The following is a 21,878-nucleotide window of genomic DNA, read 5'->3' as shown; positions in this document are numbered from 1 at the left end:
GAATGTTCCCACTGAGGAAATTAGAGCTGGATTCTCCCGACTGCTGTCTGTCTGCCTGCGCTCTCCTCTCATCCATGCCAGGACACGGCATGGTGGGGGCGAGGAGGGGGAAAAAAAAAGAAACGCAGAGCAGAAAGTTGTCAAGAGAGAATTACACTTACACATAAGAGCTAATTACTTCTGGAGACAACTTAAGCGTTAGCTGAAATAATCCCTGTAGATGCAGAGGGAAGCTGCACAGTGTACCGTTAAAGAGAGCGTAGACACCGTCTGCGGGGAGCGTCTGCTTCAAGAGAAAGATTAGCACCGCAGTTCAGGTGGGCTCAGCACAACTTTACTGAGTCTGACTGTGTCGCGGCATCAAACCACAGAGTTCCTGCTGGATTTTAAACACATTTAAAGGACTGATTCACTCAAATTGTATATCTATATTCATATCTAGACATCTTCTTTTTGAACTACTTTCTACTGAGATGTCCAGGTGCTCTCACTGGGTAGTAAAATCACATCAGCTAGCAGCTAACGTTAGCACCGAGCCTGTTAGCGAGATCATTGCTTCTTCTGCAGCAAGTTCACGAGACAGGCTGCAATGCATGATGGTCTAGCTTGATCGGTTTAGGATACATCTTCTGTACTCTACATTTTTGTGTGCTAGTTGAAAATAGGAAAGTAGGATTCACTATATAGAGAGCGAGTGGATATTTCAAACACGGCCTTGTTTTAGTGCAGTTTCTTAATGTGAAGGACTTTTAATACTTTTTATCTCATTAATCCGTCATTAAAAATAATATAATACAGAATCACATCATATACCACAACGTAGACTCAGCTTAGGTTTGGTTGTTGGCTGCTCACTTTGCGTTGATAGCAGGATAAAAACCTTTTCTTGTGGTGGTGGACACCAGATATTCAGTTGTTAGTGTGGTTCCCTTCACAAGGCCAAACACTTGCTCTACTGTTTTTAATTGACCCTTGCGTATAAAAATAAAAACCCTGCTTTTCCTAAAGCGAATGGAGGTTATAACATCTGACCCGAGTTTGAACCCTGCAGCAAAGCATAAATCCAGTCCCTGAAAGATTCATACTGCATCTCAACCCCCCCCCCCCTCCCCCCCCAAACACACCACCATCACCCTCCCCCTTTATTACAGATACAAGAAACCCAGCGTGAGGGGAGCCATAAAACAAATGAGCTGATGTTCCCAGATAGCATCTTCTTCGGTACACGCGTTCACACTCATTGTTTGTGTGTAGCAACACCAATCAGAAGATGTCAGCGGCAGCTTTGTGCAGAACGCAGCAGTTTTGATATTCACTTTGATATTTGTAAGCTAGCGGCGGCGGTAGCTCGCTCTTTCCGTCCCGCTGCCTACAGGAGAGCCTCCTCTGCAGTGGCGGTGCATAGATAGATCCAGTGGCTGTCACCTGTAATGAATCACTAGCTCTCAGCATCATGTCTGCGCAGCTCGATAAGACCTTCTACTTTCAGTGTATCTGTCCCATCGCCTCAAACAGAGCGAGGGAGGAACACAGAAAAAGAGAAAGGAGGAGAAGGCTTCCTTTTCTCTGGCCGCTGCCTCGTCAAACAATCACATCTCCCCCTCCACACACATTAGCATTTTTATTAGCACGTAGAGAGTAAAGTGGATTATTTACTGGCCTGAAAACCCCCCCCTCCCCCCCCCCCCAACCGCACCTCAGCCTTCTCCACCACCCCCTTTTCCTTTATGCCGCATATTCCCGGGGGACAGGAAGAGAAATGACCCCCGACTTCCTGCGCACAAGCAGCAGCAAGAGACCAACGCCTGGACTGTAAAAAAAAAAAAAAGACGGGCTGTGAGGTCAACTGCTGCTCTGTTTCCCCCCGACAGTCACTTTACGGAATATCAGTTAGCAGACAGAGTCGTTTCACTCAGACACAATTAAAGCTGAGTCAAATCTCGATTATCCCACGTGAGATATTTGCTTTAAAGGCATCGAATTTCGATATTAGATACCAAACGCAAACATCTCCAAAGCAAAATAAACCCTCCACTGAAGCACATGAAGAGAGACTTCAGTTTTTATCGTGTAACACGGCACCGAACTGTTTGTGTTATCAGATGCTGATCCTGCCGCCGTGAGTTCATCTGAGTTCATGCAAACTCAGACATATCGACTTCCATAATTACAGGCAGGAAATGGAAAACTCTGCCTCCCGGTCGAGTAGATCCGCGGCGCCTTGGCCTCACGGTCTTGCATCTCGTAGCCGCTCCAAGCCAAACTCAACTAATCGATCCCAACTCTGCTATTTATAGAGACTTACATTTTATGTGACCTCTCAGTGTTCTGTCGATAGCCGGGAAATAACAGAACCAATTTCAGTCTGAGCTCTGTTACTCTACTGATGCACTTGGAAAGCACCACTTAATGCTTCAGGTGATGGTTAGCAGGTGTGTGTATTTGTGTGCAGCTGTGTGTGTGTGTGTCCAATACCAATGCAATAATAGACCACTGGTATCTGCAGTGGCACCAGTTGTGAGAGCAATCTAACAGAACAGCAAAAAAAGTTCATGATTGAATACGGTGTAATGTTGCTGTGGCTCGGCGTGCCTGTGTGTGCTGCGGCTGTGGCTACATTAGCTTTACCCTGTAAAAATGTAGATGTTTGGAGGACTCACAAAATGCAGTTTATTAAAGAGCCAGGCATTTTCCTCAGGAGCTGGTGGAGACCAAAGCGGAGCAAGAAGGAGAGCTCCACGTCTGCTGTTTGTTTAACAGTTCACCATATTAACTTGAGAGGTACTGATATCTCGGTGTTGTGTTTACAGCTGATTTCTGCTGTTCCCAAGTGGCCCAAAACAAGGTTACGTCTAGGTGTAGTCCACGGCTGGACTGTGTCATATTTGCATTCAGCCTCGTATCAATCAGCTGGTTTCTCTTATTTAGATTTAGTGCAAACTGCTTGTTCGCACTAAATCATTTTGGAAAGGGCGACGACCAAAAATATCATCTGTTTATGTTAAAAGACAAAACAAATATCAGCTGATACATTATCAGGTTTTTTGAAGCCTCAGACATCAGTGTTGGTTCTGGTTCTGGTTCTGGGACTGTGAATGTGCAGTCAGTCAGATCTGGTTCTGTTCTGGTTCTCTGACGGCAAACTGTGTCTCCTTCTTTCCAAAGTTTAATGTTTTTCTTCTTTTTTTTTTATCCACTCAGCAGTTTTCACTTACAAACATTTGACTCCAGATGGTTGTGATCATTTACATCTTTTTCCTCCCCTCTGTCTCCCCCTCCCTCCCTCCCTCCAGGTAGCATAGTGTATCTGGGGATGATGTTTGGAGCCTTTTTCTGGGGCGGCCTGTCAGACAAGTTGGGCCGTAAACAGTGCCTGCTGATATCCATGTCCGTCAACGGCTTCTTCGCCTTCCTCTCCTCCTTCGTTCAAGGCTACAGCATGTTCCTCCTCTGCCGCATGGTGTCTGGCTTTGGGTGAGTCCTCTTAACGCTTCTCCTTTTTCTCTCATCTCCTGTCTCTCCCCTGGATCACCCCGTCCTCCCCTGTGTGTGTTTGAGGCGACTGTAGCATCTCCGAGGACTTTTCCCCCCCCCCCGCCTCTCCGGCCCGATCTGTCCTCCCACCGGTTCCTCTGCCGTCTCCCCTCCTCCTCCAAAGTCAAAGCACATGACAGGAGGTTATTCTAACTGCCTGGCACCAGCCCATCCTCATCCCCGTGTGTGTGTGTGTGTGTGTGTGTGTGTGTGTGTGTGTGTGTGTGTGTGTGTGTGTGTGTGTGTGTGTGTGTGTGTGTGTGTGTGTGTGGGTGTGGGTGTGGGTGTGGGTGTGTGTGGGTGTGTGTGGGTGTGTGGGATGGAAGGAACACTTGCAGAAATGAGCCGAGCGCGCTAAGTGAACATCTGGCGGTGAGCGCTGGTGTGGTCTGCTTGGCTGCCCACGTCCTCGATGAATGACACGCCCCTCCCATCAGATCAGTGATCTGACATCCCTGTTCACACAGTACATGTCTCACAGAGGTCAGCTAAAGTTCAAAGGTCATTCTACTGAGGGAAATGGAAAGTAAATGCTATGAGACACAGTTCTTAAATTTGACCAGTGACGATGAGTTGAGGTGATGCAGGTCGATGATGAGCCTCAGTTACAGTAAGGTGTATTACCTGTACTGGGTAGAGCTGTCAAAACCAGGAAGTGTTACTGCTCTTCTATTTTCAGACATATAAAATCATTAGTGTAAAGTGTACATACCTCCACATCACCCATTAGAGGCCACCAGTCCAGCCTGTTTCCAGTTTAATCATCACCAGATTCACATTCGCTTCTGTTTAATTACAGTTGTATAAGCAACTATAAGGAGAAGAAAAAAAAAACTGCCACTTCCTTAATGGCTTTGCTTTAAATTTTTAATCAGTAGCTTTTATTTCATCTCTTAATTCTCAGGTTTATAGTGAAACACATTCATTCTTTAGCTTTAATACCTTTGAGAATCTGTACGATTGTTGTGGAAATGTGCCTGAGCGAACGGATCTATAGTGTTTGGAGCTGTGGTGGTATTGGTGACGGTGTAACGGATCTCTAAGGGGAATGCTGGGACTTCTATTTATTTTCTTTTTTTTATGTTCTTTTTACACCCTCAGTCCGGAAGGAATACGATCCAGCCCCGAGAGTTGTTGTCAGATTGACTTACCTCATTAACTCGGTGACCGTGATCATTTAGACCGTGATCTTTAACGCCTTAAGAAGATAAATATGTGGGAATAACACATCATAAATCCATTACTGGATACATATATTTTATCTATTGTATTTACATATATGTAACAAATATACTCAACTCACTATAATCCAAACATTTATTCAACAGCCTCTGATTCTGTCCGGTAATGCAACAGTGAAGACGCCTCAGAGATTAAATTACACACTTGTAATATCCTGTGTGCTGCATTATGCTTCTTCTTTCATTTTCCCCGGTCAGTTGATGACAACATGGCTTCCTCCAACAAATCTGCAGCGGACAGCGTCGCTGCTTCCTGATGGTTCAGGTTTTGAAACAGGCCTGAACAGCTGACCGCTCGACCCTGTTTCTGCCCTGATGGCGAAAATTAGTCGAAATCTGACGTCCTCAAAGGCTCATTGCATAATCACAAGTTGCATGTTTGACTTATTTACAGTATTTTAAGAGTTCTTATCATTCACAGTTCATTTGCTTCTATTATTTCAAACCCCAAACGCCCTGATGATTTTACGTAACCATGAATCTGTTTTGAATGTTGTTGTTTTTTTTTGCATGCGTGACCGAGGCACACAGAGTTAATTACAGACTGTGTTTGCAGGATTGGTGGAGCTGTGCCAATAGTATTCTCGTACTTTGCGGAGGTGTTGGCTCGAGAGAAGAGAGGAGAGCATCTGAGCTGGCTCTGCATGTTCTGGATGATCGGAGGGATTTATGCCTCAGCCATGGCCTGGGCCATCATCCCACACTACGGTGAGTGACAGCTGTGACCTGATGTAACAGTCATGATGTGAGCACCAAGCTGTGGACACTGCACCACAGAGTTTTGTCATAATAGGAACATAACAATTACAACAAATTATAATCGTTAAAAGAAAACTGCTGCGTTCATAATTTATTCTTTAAGGTGCTGGTGAGACGTGAAGTCAGATCCAGGAAGTTCAGTCTGGGTTTATAGGCTCATCAGACACTAAAACCCTGCACAGCAAATTAACTCTAAGTATCATGAGACAAGATTTTACAACCAGGTTATCTACCAAGAATGTGTGCAACATGTATTTGATTGGCCAGCGTGCATTTGGCCGGATGATGTCACACTGCATTGCAGCAAAAGTTGAGTCAAGTTCAACCTTTTTGCCACAGGCCCGTTACAGTCGGGACATTGGCTGTGTGACCTGATTGGCTCCATTTGAAATAAATAGACAATCACATTTTAAATGAAAGGGGGGAGGGGCTGCATTGTGTCGTGAGGGGCTCAAGTTGGTCTGAATCCGGCTTTAGAGACAAGACAAGAAATTTGAACCACTACTAGAGACCCAACCAGAGGATCTGAGGCAGTAAACATGTTGTAGGGAATTACCAGATCAGGAGTTGAAAAAACAGCAATCAGGGACACAGAGACTGAAGTAAATACGCTCACTCATCTTGGAGAGAAAGTTGAAGATGAAGTTTTCGTGCCGCTGTGTTTTTTTCGACTCAGCCTGTCAAAACAGTTGTTCAGTGACTGCGGCTCTGGAGGAGAAAATAGCCGCGATGATGAAGGGCTGCATCGACTCGGGCTTCGAGGACACACATTTATAATACAAAGCTGTAAGAAAACACAGCGCACAGTCTCAAAGACTCGGGTGTCCACAATGCAGCTATTGAGTTGCATTATGGAGAATTTAAGATCCAGTGTTTCAGAGTTTGATCCGTACTGGAGACTAAAAGCTACGGATACTGACTATTAATTTATTCTGTATATTTTCAATTTATCGATAGTGTAATGAAAACTCGCTGGAGTACAAAGCCTGGCGGCAGCATGTCTTATTAGCTGTAGCCTGCTGAGACCACAATAAAGTGCATTACAATAATTTAGTGAGGATGGGAGATAAAAGCAAGGATGAAATTCTCCAGATGAGCGAATGAGTGAAAAGATCCTGGTTTTGTGCCTCAGCATAAAGAGAGTCAAAGATTACAGGCTTCAGACACCTGGACTGGACAGAGGAGGAGTCGTGACCTGGTCATTTAACTGTAGGACATCCAGCAGATAATGGAAGACGTAATACGTAATAATACAGTAATGTACTTTACGTAATGTGCGTTGCTCGATGTGCAAGAAATGAAGGAAGAGACCTTCTTCTCTGCACAGAGGACACAGATACAGATGGTGTGTAGAATTGGAGCAAATTAAAGATAAAGTGACTTAATGTGCATCTTTTCCAAACTGGAGAAGTTTCTCTCTGTCAGGAATCATTGGCGTCACTAGTTTAAACATTACAGCGAATAGAGATGGCAGTAAAGTTTGACTTTGCGGCACGGTTGTTGCTCTTGACGACGCTTCCCTGCTGTAGTGAAACACATACATCGCAACATGATTCATAAATCCCCCAGTCCCCGGGCTTAATTTAGAAATCAAGACCCTCCGGGGTAGCACACACACACACACACACACACACACACACACACACACACACACACACACAGAGACGCACACAAAGCAGGTGGCGGTGTAGGTGGAGGCTCTGACAATAGCAGCAGCAGAAAAAGCAGCAAAGCATATGTCAGCCTGCACGGTGGATGCGCACATGAAGGCCTTTCACAGCAAATTGGTCCCAGAATCAGTAAAGTGAGAAACCCAGGGGGGGGGGGGGGGGGGGGGACGTCAGCTGACACGGCGAAGAAGGATGAAATGTTCAGTTTTTATTTTTTTTGCAGCAACTTTTCCAAAACTGTTCCAGAGCAGCGTGCTGTGGTCTTAAAAATATACATAATGTCTATAAACGGTATTTGTGTTAATTTCATGGGATTTTATGTGACCGTGTTGGAGGCAGTAAAAGAAAAAAGAGAAAAAAAAAGTAAAAGCTCGGCTGATATTACAAATCTCATAAAACTGTAGCGAGGCCGAGCTGGAGGATAACAGAGAGGGGAGGAGGTGTGTGTCACAGGATAAGAACAAAATGAGCGAAATGAAATCAATCTGGCGAGAAGGGGTGTGGACGGGGAAAGAAGAGCAGAGAAAGAGATTAGGAGGACAAGGAGGGGGGGGGTGCGCTTGATTTATGTGGCCTGTGTCAGGGATAATCGAACGGTGGAGGGATACAGCAGAGGGCTGGAGGGAGGCGCAGAGAGAAAACAAAGAGAAAAGGCACAGAGTGAAACAGTATTAAAAGAAAGGAGGAGAGAAGGGATGAGCAAAGAGGAAAAGGACAATGTTCTCCTCCCAGACTGTGTGTGTGGCTCTGTAATGCAGAGGCGCCGGGTTGATTAAGTACCTCCACCGAGTGGCGTTCTTATCTAGAATAAAGTCACAAGACCGATGAAAACTTCTCCACAACATGTAAAGAAAACTTATCTGAACTTCTTCGGTCTTGGCCGCGAATCGAGACCCTTAAAGAGAACATCACATGCTGCGCAGGGAACAATCTGATGCAGCTGCACAAAGTGGGATTATGTCGTTTACAATCCCCTCGTCCCTCATGAAGGAAGGGAATTGTGGGGATGGAAAACTATGAGAACCATAGAGAGGTAATGGCAGAATCAAAATGCTGACACTTCAAATCAAAACCAGGGTTTGATTTTATCTTTAAAGGAGCTGTTTGTAAGTGTCGCTATCGCTGCATAGCTAACGTTAGCATCAACAGCTGTTTAGTTCAGCATCAAACGTCATACCTTTACTCGCCTACAGCTGTTTCCAGATGCTCACAGATGGATGCAAATGTTTGTATCTCTGTTCAAGATATAAGTTTCCATCTTCAGTCTGCGTGTCTGTCTTCACAAACTTTACTTGTGTGAGTGCGAGAGCGCCGACGGAGGCTCATAATTGAGGTCAATTGATTAGACGCCACTGTTTTAACTCATTTTCTTTCTCCGAGATGCAGCGGTGTGTGGGTAATAGGTTCCGCCGCAGTGCTCTTTGCATTGACTGGTGGACAAAGGTCAGATAACTCTTTGTGCGTGCGTGTGTGTGTTTGTGTGTGTGTGTGTGTGTGTGTGTGTCGTTTTGTCTTCTTTAAGGTGTCAAGAATGTGATGGAGAAAAAGAAGTGGGAAGTTCGACAAAAAGAAAATCTGCCTGCTGTGACTAGCTTTATACTGTGTGTGTGTGTGTGTGTGTGTGTGTGTGTATGTGTGTGTGTGTCGCAGTGTATGATGTTAGTGTTTGTCTGTATGCTTTTCTGTATAACAGTATATGTGTGTGTTCATGCACGCATAGTGCTTAAAAATTTGTCTGACAGCACTGAACGATGGCCAAGGACATTGTGTGTGTGTGTGTGTGTGTGTGTGTGTGTGTGTGTGTGTGTGCATGTCTCAGTTGTGCTCACTTACTGTAGAGTAGGGACATAAATCTTGCTGAGTATCTGAATCAGTCAGCCATCCCCTCCAGTCCATTATAGCTATAATCCCCCTAATGAGGTTTGTACTGGTACAGGCTGGAGCAGGCCCACAGGCCACACACACACACACACACACACACATTCCTACCCTACCACCAGCAGTGTTTGGACTACGCCAACCAGGTGTGGACCACCATTATTTTGAAAAACACAAACACTAAACTGCTTTTGTAATTTTCTCTTAAAAATTGTTGAGGGGACTTGCGGCTCTGGACGATGTCGACCTCCACTGTGTTTTGAGCACTGCTACTGCCGCCAACTAAGAGATTCTCCTGTTACTTCCTGTGTGTGGTCAACAGGAAACACACATACATTTCACCAGATTAGTAAAAAAAAAAAAAGAAGCAAATGTGGGTCATGTTCCTCTGAGGACCGCCAGGCTCCTTCCCTAATGTAACAAGCCAGCTTCACAGGGGCCGAACTAATGAAGCATGTAGTCAATTCTTAACAAGTTTTTCGCAAGGAAATTATCCTAAAATTGCCAACGATGTGCAAATATCAGTCTAAACTCAAACACATTTTTGTGATAATGAGTTCATAATGAGTTTTGATCTTTAACTCTGACTTACATCTCTCTGTCATGCCCAGGGATTCAAGCTCTTCCTTTGATAACATACCAACATTGTTCTTTTTCTAATGGAATAAAACAGAACATCTGAAGAGAGAGTTCTGCAGTGCGGAGAGCCCAGCACAAATAACGTGTCCCTGCTTTACAAGTTGACTTTGCAATTAAGGTATGAGTGAATCCTGCATTAGACAAAGTTGTGCAATAAATTGTTGTTTCTGGATTTGACCCCTGGATGGAAACAGCAGTGTCTCTGTCCATGGTGCTGAAAACTTCAACCTCAGGCTTCATCCCGTTCAGACCGCTGCACCCTATAGCAACTTCCCAGACCTCCCTAGCAACCACTTGAAGATGCCAAGCAGCCACGTCAATCACCGTAGCAACCCCCGGCACAGCTTGCAAACATGTAAAGACAACAAAGACAACTACCTGAACGCAGAGAAAGTATCCACGCCGTGTAGCGTTCACCGGCTGTAGCAACACCTCAGCAACTAAATACGCTGTCCCAAATATTCTGCAAACATCTCGGTAAAAACCTTTTTAACATCATCAGCTTGTGGCAGAGAAACAGCTGGTGTGTTTGTCCGTGAGCGTAACAGAGTGAAATATAAAAACCTGCAGTGACTCCAACCATGAAGGAAAGAGAAAAATAAATGAAATGGAGTGAAAACTACAGAAGCTATAAATCAAGTTTTTGTGTCATTAAAGTTTTATGTCTTGTCATGTTATATAGGATTGAACTTACGACATACGACATTATTTCTGACTATATATATATGTGTGTGCGTGTGTGTGTCCTCGTCCTTTGTGCAGGCTGGAGTTTCAGCATGGGCTCGGCCTACCAGTTCCACAGCTGGAGAGTGTTTGTGGTGGTGTGTGCGCTGCCGTGCGTCTCCGCAGTGGTCGCTCTCACTTTTATGCCTGAGAGCCCCCGCTTCTACCTGGAGGTGAGAGAGAGAGAGAGAGAGTTATAATGATACGTATGGATAAGAAAATGTATTTGCTTTATTTTAAGAAAAACAAACGCAGATTTCAAACTGTGGGGGGGGGCATGAAGGGAGAGATGTAAAACCCCACAAAAAATCTTTAGTCCTTCTCGGAGTCATAACTCAGTCAAATCTGAACATTTAGACATGACACACACGTTTTTTGATTCAGTGTAATTTATACTTCCCGATCATCTCTAATGTCCATGGCCATAAATCTGCTTAGAATCTTCCTCCTCCTTGTAAAAGTAAAGTGAAGTGATAGCTGTCGATACATGCGTGGGCACATTGCAAACAGGAAGTGCTAGTGGCTAATTTGGCATACTTTTTGATGGTGCCATTTTGCCAAACATGAATAAATTAAGGCTAAAAAAAACGAATTCACTCGGAGTTGTGCCAACATTATACTTCTAATTACGTCCCCAGAGGGAGATTTATGAGGAGGGGGGCGAACTTTGAAAACTCCTGGGCACACGTTATAATTTTCTCACAAATATATAGAGTATAAAGAGAATCCAAATCTAAGAAACCCTCAGGAATAAAAGCCAGATCAAGTCCAGCCACTTGAGATTTCTAATGTGCACACGTTAACATAATACGTTCAAGTTGTCTTTTCTCCTAGATGGGTAAACACGACGAGGCCTGGATGGTGCTCAAACACATCCACGACACCAACATGCGCGCCCGCGGAGAGCCGGAGAGAGTCTTCACTGTGAGTGTACACACACACACACACACACACACACACACACACACACACACACACACACACACACACACACACACTGGCCTCTACACTTGGCAACCCCCCCCCGCTGCTGCAGTGCCATCAGCAGGTGACAGATCAGTGTCTCCCCCTGCAGGTGAACCGGATAAAAATCCCCAAACAGCTGGACGAGCTGGTGGAGATGCAGAATGAGTCAGCCAACCCTGTGCTCAAGGTCCTCTTCAAGATCAAGGCCGAGCTCAGAGGAGTATGCCGCTGCTTTGTCTTTGCCCTGGTTTGTTTTATACTCCGTTTTTTTTAACGGTTGTAAAAGATTTCTAATTATGTAAAAATTGTTTCCCTTTTATAAATAGATCTGGTTGACTTTTATGAGATGCTTCAACTACCCAGTAAAGGACAACACTATGAAACTGGCTGCAGTCTGGTTCACTCTGTCTTTTGGGTAAGAAGTTTGCTGCAGAGTCTTTGGCCTCACCTCCAGCTCGACTCCTGCACCTCTCTGTTATCATTGTTTGCCTCCGTCATGTTGAATGATGCTGTATTCTGCCCCGGGTGATACTTAGCTGAGTCACCACTACTTTCCTGCTTAATAACTGATTTTCGTTGTAGCTCTCGTCTCGGAGGCAGATGCTCTCACACGTGTATCGTCCTGATGAATGTTGACAGGTTAGATTAGAAGGAGAGAACCGCTGCTTCGATGAGTTACAGTGTGAACATGTTGGAAATTTTCAGCCCTGAGGAAAATTTTTAAAAATTAAAAAGAGACAAAAGTAGGTTGTGTTATAATACAAAAAAATAATAATTTATTCTATTCTATTCTGGTTTCATATTTTCTTTTTGTCTGACTTCCTCGCTCAGACACCATCTACTCCACAACACTGTCATTTCCTCTTTATCATTTTTATATGGACATACACACACATGTACAGACATTTAAAGACACTCACACACACACATATTTAGCCGCTATGTTACCAGATTTAATTAAGATGAATCGCAGTCACAAAGTCACTATTTACTCTATTTACTTCACCCTGGCCTTTTGTTCAGCACTGTGCAGCATTTCATTCAATAAAGATTTATTGAAGAAGGAAAATAACTGACTTGCTAAAGGACAGTTAGCAACTTCTGCCGCTCTGTCACACACTTTTCTCCAAAATACCTCCTAACTGTGTGTAGACGCACAAGCAGATTGACTTCACCACTCATCACAGCGTTTCCAATGGAATTAACTGAATTTTCTGTAAAGTGTTGATGCTGGGGTTGAACAATTAATTGAAATATTATCGAAATTACAATATGACTAATTCAATGTTGAAATTGCAGGAGCTGAAAGTGTTGCGGTGCTACACGGACTCTTACTGACTGAAGGGAACACGCTAAGAAAAATCCCATCGCCAATTTTTAAAAAATATTTTTTCTGTGAAAATGAAACGTAAAAGTGAACACTCCGACTGAAATCAAGACTCGTGTCGCAATCGCAATATCTGCCGAAATATGATTCGTTTTTCATATCGTTCAGCTCTTAAGACCAAACGCCACCAGAGGGAGAAACCCCTCTGCTGATTGGGTCACCACCTCCTATCCTCAGAGGAGATGTGATTGGCTGCTCTGAAACCTAATCTGCGCCCTTATTAGGAAATGTTTTGTCCATTTCCTCTCTTGCATTTACATGTGCTTTCATTGGCTACAGGTGATCGGTATTAACCATCATACTAAAATGAGCCTCAGATGATTGAGGCGACCCGTAGCCTGATGACGCGCTGTGTCGTTGTGTCCAGGTACTACGGGCTGTCTGTGTGGTTCCCTGACGTCATCAAGCACCTTCAGGCCGACGAGTACGCCTCCAGAGTGAAGATCCACAACAACGAACGCATTGAAGACTTCACCTTCAACTTCACCCTGGAGAACCAGATCCAAAGAAACTCTGTCTTTATGAACGACAGGTAAAACAAAAAAGAAGTATGATTAAGAAATTGTTAAACCTCGTGAGCCTCGCTCTGCGCGGCGTTGTGTTTAAGGCTTGCTGCTTGTCCCGCTGTGGGATGGCAGGGACTATTCGTCATTCCCACAAACAGCACACCTCTGCTGGTAATATTCATCCTGCCTCCTTTATCTCTCTCACCACCAGGAAATTAAAAGGCGTATCTCTCTCTCTCTCTCTCCCACACACACACACACACACACACACACACACACACACAAATCTTACTTCTCCTCCTGGTTATGATTCTCACTTACACAAAGGCCACAGAGGAGATGCATCGATTCGCTGTTTTTGTTCTTTTCCATCCTCGTTGGAGACGTTTATTAAGAGGAAAAAATCAAAGAGCAGTATCATGAAACTGTGCAGCAGCAAACAACAGATACAGAGATCAATAACAGACTGGCAAGGCCCTGTCATGTTAGACATGCTGAAGGACACTTTATACTTAAGTAGCAGCATCCCTTTGTAAAACTGCTCTGTTACAAGTAGAAGCTGAGCATTTAAAGAACAGAAGTTGATACCTGATGTTTTCCTCAGGAGTCGGCAGAGACCAAGAGCGGAGCTAAGAGAGACGGAGCGTTAGATTCACCAGAATCAGAAACATGAAAACAAGCAACTGTTTGCTAACAAGTTCACTTTATCAATTTAAAAAGTGATGATGTGTCGTGTTCACTTGTACCTGCTGAACAGTGGTTCCCAACCTGTGGGCGGACAAATCATTTGCAAGCAGTAAAATGTACAAAATGTAATGATCATACCAATAATGAATCGATGAGGGATCTCTACCTGTCGAACAGAACAGAAAAAGCTTCCCCTGCTTTCAGCTCAGTCCTATCATTAAAAATACAAAGTGCTCTCAGAACGTGTCGTTTGGCCTCCGTGTGGTTACGAGGTCGCGTGTGGGCCGACAACATTTTGAGATTTTGGAGTGAGCTGTGAAATGGAAAAGGTCGGGAACCGCTGTGGTAGAGTCTGATCACTGCTGTCAGAAATATGTTCCCAACCTGTTCATCCTGATACTTACATCCATGTCCTCTCCTCCTCCTCCTCCTCCTCCTCCTCCTCCTCCTCTCCTCCTCCTCCTCCTCCTCCTCACAGGTTCATCACTATGAAGTTCAAGTCGGTCACGTTCATCGACTCGTCTTTCATCAACTGTTATTTTGAAGACGTCTCCTCAGTGGGATCTTCCTTCAATAACTGCACCATTGTGGACTGCTTCTTCTACAACACGGGTGAGTGTCCACCTGCGCTGAGGGGTTTCCCTCCACCCCCCCACCCCCCAACCCCCCCCCCCTCAGAAAATCCTATTATGTACTGTAGGTGCCTCACACATAAGTCTCAATCAGCTGCTGTGTCTCTCTCAGACAGTTCATTTTAGCTCTGATGTCCAAGAGAAGAAAGAATGGGTTTGAACATTTATGGCTTTGCTTTTTGTGTCACTAAATTACTGCTTAACCTCTCTGGCCCTGCACAGATTGGCTCTCTGAAGTCATGTGACTGTAGCTAGCTGAGGAACTGAAACAGGCTCGCTGCAGAGCGTTTGTTTTTTTTGTATTTGATGTTTTAGATTCAAGACAGTAAGGAATTTAAACTTCCTGCTTCTTCCCCTGTTCACTCGCTGAATAATTCATCACAGCTTGTTTTGTTTTGTAAAGACATCTGAAACCGAGGCTTCTGTATCTGACGCATCTGTGCTGAATCCCGGCGATGATATAAAAGTGCAGTCCGATCACTTTGTGGCTGAACCCCAAACACGAGCGGGAGGAAGAGGAAAAAGCAGGAGAGGCATTTTAACTGTTCTGAGAGAACCGGAGCTGAATCAGACCTTGTGGGAGCGCCGGGTGGAAAAACTAGTTCCCTCCAGCGCTGAACATGGAAACAGTAAGGGCACGTCAGGTTGCTGGTAATGCCCCATGGGAAATGCAGTCTCTTTGCCCCCAGCAATGTGTCTCTGGAGAGCGGAGCATAAAGAGAAACGAGGGGGAGAGAGAATGAGAGGGGGGAGGGAGCAGAGGTGAGAGCAGGAAATGTTTTCACACTGCTGCAGCTGCTGAAGTTTATTAATACATCTTTTCTATTTAAGGAAAGAGCCCACAGACATTTAACCTGCACAGAATATTAGTGTGATACAGTCACATACAGTAAAGATGCAAGATCCCATTGAACCCGCAACAGTTTGACACTTATGAATAAAATTCTGCTTCGCTTTATTATTTATTTTGACTTCATTACATGTCGAAAAAAAAGTTTGTTTTTAGACTAAATTAACTTTTCATCAAACCTGATTGGGCTCAAAATTTTGTAGTTTTTTCTAAATGTAATTCAGTAAGAAAAAGAAAAGGAGCAGAAACCAAGGGAGGTGCATGTGTTTTGCACACTGACAGCCAAGATAATAAAACTGTCAATTAAAAATTATATTAAAAACATCCTCAAAGCAACTTAAGGCGGCTCCTTAAGGTGGCTGAATTAATTCACTCACTACATCAGCTTCATTAAACGTCCAGACACCAACTAGTGTTTCTAAGACGGAGTAATATTACTAGTAACTACTTATAAAATACAACTTCAATTAGGAATATTCACCATGTGAGTATAAAATAAACTATTTATTATAGAAATTTCTTTCTGCTGCTGCACGAATGTGTGCATCTTTTTATTATTAGAAGCACGACACGACAGCAGCCAAGTCTAAAACCATCAATAAAACAAATAAACACTTCCAGATCAAAATCACCAGCAGTCAGAAGAATTTGTCACAACAAAATCTTACTGTGGAAGTTTTCCAGCTGATAAAAGCGTCGTCTTCGAGCATTAATTCAACACAGTGCGAAAACTGAACTCTTGTCTCTCACGTTTACAGATGTCGATGACACCAAGCTCACGAATTCAAGGGTGATCAACAGCTCCTTCCACCACAACAAGACGGGCTGTCAGATGACCTTTGAAGATGATTACAGCGCCTACTGGGTTTACTTCGTCAACTTCCTGGGAACGCTGGCCGTGCTGCCTGGAAACATCGTCTCTGCTCTCCTCATGGACAAAATAGGGCGTCTTAGCATGTTGGGTATGACATCACACTGTCCCCGCTCTCCTTTTCTCCTGCAAAATGAGGCTTGTCGTGTTGATGTGTCGCGTTGTGTCCTGCAGGAGGCTCCATGGTGCTGTCAGGCATCAGCTGCTTCTTCCTCTGGTTCGGCACCAGCGAGTCCATGATGATCTTCATGCTGTGTCTCTACAACGGCCTCAGCATCTCCGCCTGGAACTCCCTGGATGTGGTCACCACTGAGCTGTACCCGACAGACAGGAGGTGAGTGCCGCACACGCAACTGTAAAGGTTGCATAAGTTTGTAAGTGTGGGAAAGTTTTTGCTATCGCTACATAGCCGACGTTAGCATTAACAGCTGTTTAATTAACTGACTATAAGAAATCTGTCTCCAGCTTGTTTTGCTTCTATCGCTACTTTTCTTCTACTGAAGTTAGCATGCTAACCAGCTAGCTGCGGTCTGGCCTGGTCTCAGAATACTGAGTCACTGTGGCGTCCGGCGTCTGCCCTCAGTTCAGCATGAGAAGACGAAGAAGTAGAGCTGATCAGAGGCTGTATTCTAAAGAAAGGTGACAAAGGTCACTTGGTTAAATTTTGTTGACTACTGATGCCGTGAACTTGCTCTTTGTTCTTTGTTTGAAGGAAACAACTGCTTCAAAACACATCTGGTAATGTGACTCATAAAATCTCCTTCAGGGTCGTTCACGTCTCTCATTTCACCCTCCTGACAGACTGTTCTCACCTGTTTACAATCTAATCTTAGTCATTATTAGAAGAAGTATTAAAATCTCAAAATGTAATGACTCAAAATCTCTGATTTGTTTCAACAGTGGTGTTAATTTTCCTCTCTGTAAAAGTCACACATCTCTTGAGCTCAATTTTAGCTTCGAGCTACGAATCCAAACTTATTTGAAAAAGTTGCATGGAAAAGATGCGTATACAGTGAAGTAGGATTCTGCCACTACAGTGAATATGAGTTGCTCGCCTTATATTTAATTCTGGATGATCATTAGAAACATGACGAAGCCACCATCTTTTTTTCCAGTTGGGAGATTTGAATTTGGATCGGCCATTAAAAGTTCTTCAGACACTCTTAAAATAAAATCTATATTCTTCCATGAGAAACTTTTTCAGAATAAAATACAGTGCAGTTGCTACTTCAAGTTTTCCAGAGATGGAATGACACAAACATAAAGCACATATCTGACCCTCTCCTCTACATCTTCGTCCTTGTCTCCTTGTTTTCAGGGGCACAGGATTTGGCTTCTGTAACGCCATGTGTAAGCTGGCAGCCGTGCTGGGCAACCTGATCTTTGGCTCGCTGGTTGGCATCACCAAGGCTATCCCCATCCTGCTGGCATCGTCCGTGCTGGTTGGCGGCGGCCTGGTGGGGCTCCGACTGCCAGACACTCGTGCCAATGTCCTCATGTAAACCTCAACACAGAGCAGTTATGTTGTTTACCAGGTATTTACTCAGTTTTACTGAATAATTCGTTCGCGGGCGACAGTACGGTTTATTTGAATATCACTAACACGTCGCGTAGCTGTGATCATTCTTGTGTTTATTATTTGACAAATAATGTCAGCATGTCCACAAACTCAAATACAGGACACTGATTGTTATTCTGTTGTTTCTGAGTAAAATACCTGGTAAATTAGGAGAATGAAATGCAGTTTAACTTTGCAGAGAGCTGCGGATATAAAGAGTTTGAAGACAACAATCAAAGGTTTAAAAAAATCTGGAAATCTGTTTACCACAGCCCCCGGGTGTTCTTGTTACTCTGAGGACACAAGCTAGAGTTATTAGTGGTTAAAAAAACTCTGTATATCAGCAGCTCATTATCTTCCATGGGCGGTTTCACACATGCAACCCACAAACGCATGTGTCAAAGCTGCAAAAGGCTTGGACTTCCAACAACATCCCCCTTTTCAAAACCCTGCTCAGCCTCTCTCAGATGTGTGTGGGGGGGTGGGTGGGGGGGGTAATGTGGCTGATTAAAACCATGACATGTTTTTTTTACACTTTTTCTGTGCAAATTAAACAAACAACATATTACACGTTGGCTTTGCAGGTGCTGGTAAGTGGATTTGGTTCTCTTTGGACAGAGCCAGGCTAGCTGTTTCCCTCTGCTTTCAGTCTTTATGCTAAGCTAAGCTAACCGGCTGCTGGCTCTAACTTCATGAGGGTGGTATCAGCAGCGCTCAGCAAGAAAGTGAATAACTGTATATAATTCAACAAGAAGCACGAGTCATTTTGTAGCAGCTGAGTATTTGTGATTTTTTTTTTTTTTTTCTTTGTTATTTATTGCTTCACCAGTTTCTGAACCTGCGATCAATATCCCACTGATGTTTGATGATGTTCAAGCCTTTTGCCGCACTTTGCAAGAATGACAAGGCCATAGAGAAAAAAAAAACAGAAAAGAAAAAAGATCAATAACGATAAAGTAGTTTAGTCAAAAACCGGCAACTTCAGCAGCTACATTTCTTAAGTGAAAAGAAGTTTACATTTTCTGCTTTTTACAGTAAGAGACTTTTGAGATTGGAAACCTTTTGTCTGAATGCTTCCTCTCTCCCTCTCTCGTGTCTGTGTTGTGTTCGTCTCGTGGCGCCGAGCTCACCATGAAGGGCTTTGCTCTCAGTCGTAATCTGATCTGTCAAGAAGAATTTATACTGTAGGAAACCTCTGCTGTTATAAGAAAAAAAATCTGCTCTTCTCCTTGTGTTTTTCTTTTTTTCCTCCCCCTCCCTCCTCTCTATCTGTCTCACTGTCATGGTGTCTCTCGACCCGCCTTGTCCTCCTGTCCTCTCTGTTTATCTCTTCCTGCCTTGCTGCTGCTCCCTCCAAAACTCAAAGGCCTTTCTCAAATGTCGTGCCTCTCTCTCCATTGAGCTCGTCTCTCCTTCCAAACCTCGCTGGAAGCTTTGCTGCTCTGCCCTGCTTTTTTTGGTCTCTTCATCTCTTGATACTGCTGTGTGTGTGTGTGTGTGTGTGTGTGTGTGTGTGTGTGTGTGTGTGTGTGTGTGTGTGTGTGTGTGTGTCTGTGTGTGTGTGTGTGTGTGTCTGTGTGTGTGTGTGTGTGTGTGTCTGTGTGTGTGTGTGTGTGTGTGTGTGTGTGTGTGTGTCTGTCTGTGTCTGAGTGTGTGTGTGTCCAGGAATACGTGTCTTAAACACAGTCAGCATCTCATGTGTAGAAAGCCGAAGTTTTTCTTCTTTCAATGTTCTTTTCTATACCAGGAAACTGGGATCTTTGGAGGATCTGAACCACATGACGAAGCGAAATTAAAAGCCATGCGTAAAGGGTCAGTTCACCCAAATTTCATAAAGACATATTTACCAGTCATGCAGGTAGTTTTGGAGTTTTGGCGCTGAGTTTTTGGCCTTTTAAAACAATGGAAGTGAATAAAAATTAGTTTCTACAGCTCTAAACTTAATGCTAAATGCTAACATCACTATGCTAGCGTGCTCACAATGACCATGCTAACATGCTGATGTTTAGCAGGTCTAATGTTTACCGTATTCATAATCTTTCTTTTTTGTGTTACCATGGTAACGTACGCTAATCACAACCATAGACTGTAAATAAAGACGGACGGAGCTTCTGTGACGTCACCCACAGGTTTCTGAAGAGCGGTTTTGGAGCTGCTGCGCCATCGGCATCTTGGCAGTGCCTGACTCCGCCTTCTACCTCCTGGCTAATCCAAAAAAGGGAGGAGGGGCCGTGTGAGGAGCCAAGACTTCGGTGCATGCTGGTTTGTGGCAAGCATACGCTCACCCACCTGTCACTGAAAGCGGCCACGCCCTCAATTATGTTTTTATTACATTACATTTTTCAGTGCTGTGAGCGCCAAACACAAAACTTCATTCATCTCCATTGTACTGAGACACAGGCAGAGACCTTACAGAGGGACTTTTGGGCAAATTTAACTAAAACTATCTGCATGGCTAGATAATTACTAAATAAGAAAATATGTGTTTTTTTTATTTGGGTGAACAGACCCTTTAAAACCTCTTATGAATGGTACTTGCTGCTACAATGTCAATGCATCGATGTTAAAATGCATTAGGTAATTTGTAAAGTAAAATCCTGTGACATGTTTTCTCTCTCTGGGTTTGTTCAGTTGTACAACAAAAAGTCAATTAACACAAAAGTGCAGTACTGTTTCACTCATTTTCTTTTCCCAATGATAATTAGCGTCAACATACGTGGCGTTCTGTTGCTTCTATTGTATTTCTTCTTCTCTGGAAAAACAAATGAGTTCTCCTACATTTAGCGATTTCCTTTGAAGGCTTCATTTTTCTGACTGAAATGCAACTCTTTGAAGATATTACTCGGGTTTCCTGATGAATATGTCCGATGCTTTGTCTGTCAGCTTGTCTGTACCGCCCCCCTCCTCCCAACGCCACCACCACCTGTGCTGAACAAACTCACTGTTTCCAAAAAAAAGAAATCCTGCATGTTTGTTACTGAAGTTCCTCTGTTGTGTGTGTGCTTTTTTTTTGTTTGTTTGTTTGTTTCGGTGTCTTCGCCGCTCCTCTGCGGGAGGAAGCAGACGTGCGAGTCCCCCGGGTCAAAGGTGAATGTATCATTCTCGTGTGTTGTCAGATTTGTCGTGGACAGGTGTTCATTATACCGAGTTGACTTCTAGGTCATTGTGAAAGGGCATGCCAGTGGTTGAGATGACTGTCTGTTCTACAAGGTGTTGTGTAGCAGGGGTGGTCAAATCTGCTTTTATGGGAGGTTTCCTGTTTGATTTAATCGTTATCGTAAAGTCACTGAAGCAGCAACATTGTGACTCTCAGATTTGAAAACCTCTGCTATCGAACGATATGTGGAGGTGTGTGTAAAAGCAATTACCTGTCCTTGATATGATTTATTTTGATAAGAAAAGGCTCAAGTGAATGCAGTGTTAAGGTGGATTCCTCTGGTGTCTACATATTGAATAAAGAATTTCATTTGAAAAGCTGTCAGGCTTTTGTTCAGTGTGTTCAGTGTAACCAGATGTGGCTGCAACAACTTACACCAGCAGATGGCGCCATTTATACAGCTTTCACCCGATCAGGTTGTCTGTTATGGAGCCTTATTTTATGACTAACATCTTGATAAATTTATGATGGCTTCCTGGTGGGTGTTGGTGTTTGTTTGAAGCTGTGTGGGAGGAAAAGTCATTAAGATTCAATCGTGCGATATCAGCGCTGGTCACAATCCTTGTTAAACCACAGGGGGACGTGGGGGAATTAGATGTTCATTCAGAGGGGCCGAATGAAAACAAAACAATAGATCAGTTACAGGATAATGGTGAATAATGTTCACTCGCATAAGATAACTTAGCCACTACAAGTTACTAGCCGTATTATACCAAGTACGGCAGCAGTATTAAAACCCCTCAGTGTATTAATGATAATAATAACAATAATAATAATAAACTTTATTTGTATAGCACCTTTCATACAAGAAATGTAGCAC

General features: G+C 43.7%; 1 protein-coding gene across 2 annotated transcripts in view; it reads left to right on the top strand.

The window, feature by feature from the left end:
• LOC130186639 (synaptic vesicle glycoprotein 2C-like) overlaps nucleotides 1-21,377 on the top strand; it is a 36,676-nt gene extending 15,299 nt beyond the window's left edge. For both annotated transcript variants that reach the window (XM_056403861.1, XM_056403862.1), the window contains exons 3-13: nucleotides 3,294-3,474; nucleotides 5,332-5,483; nucleotides 10,484-10,617; nucleotides 11,279-11,368; nucleotides 11,520-11,630; nucleotides 11,737-11,825; nucleotides 13,165-13,329; nucleotides 14,469-14,602; nucleotides 16,231-16,434; nucleotides 16,518-16,677; nucleotides 17,662-21,377. In XM_056403861.1, coding sequence (XP_056259836.1) covers nucleotides 3,294-3,474; nucleotides 5,332-5,483; nucleotides 10,484-10,617; nucleotides 11,279-11,368; nucleotides 11,520-11,630; nucleotides 11,737-11,825; nucleotides 13,165-13,329; nucleotides 14,469-14,602; nucleotides 16,231-16,434; nucleotides 16,518-16,677; nucleotides 17,662-17,845 — 1,604 coding nt within the window. In that variant the 3' untranslated portion in view covers nucleotides 17,846-21,377. The remainder of the gene's footprint in view (nucleotides 1-3,293; nucleotides 3,475-5,331; nucleotides 5,484-10,483; nucleotides 10,618-11,278; nucleotides 11,369-11,519; nucleotides 11,631-11,736; nucleotides 11,826-13,164; nucleotides 13,330-14,468; nucleotides 14,603-16,230; nucleotides 16,435-16,517; nucleotides 16,678-17,661) is intronic.
• The last annotated feature ends 501 nt before the right edge of the window (nucleotides 21,378-21,878 follow it).

Source organism: Seriola aureovittata, chromosome 18 (assembly GCF_021018895.1).
Source record: "Seriola aureovittata isolate HTS-2021-v1 ecotype China chromosome 18, ASM2101889v1, whole genome shotgun sequence".
In the NCBI taxonomy this organism is placed as follows: domain Eukaryota; kingdom Metazoa; phylum Chordata; class Actinopteri; order Carangiformes; family Carangidae; genus Seriola; species Seriola aureovittata.
This window is presented reverse-complemented; position numbering and strand designations above follow the sequence as displayed.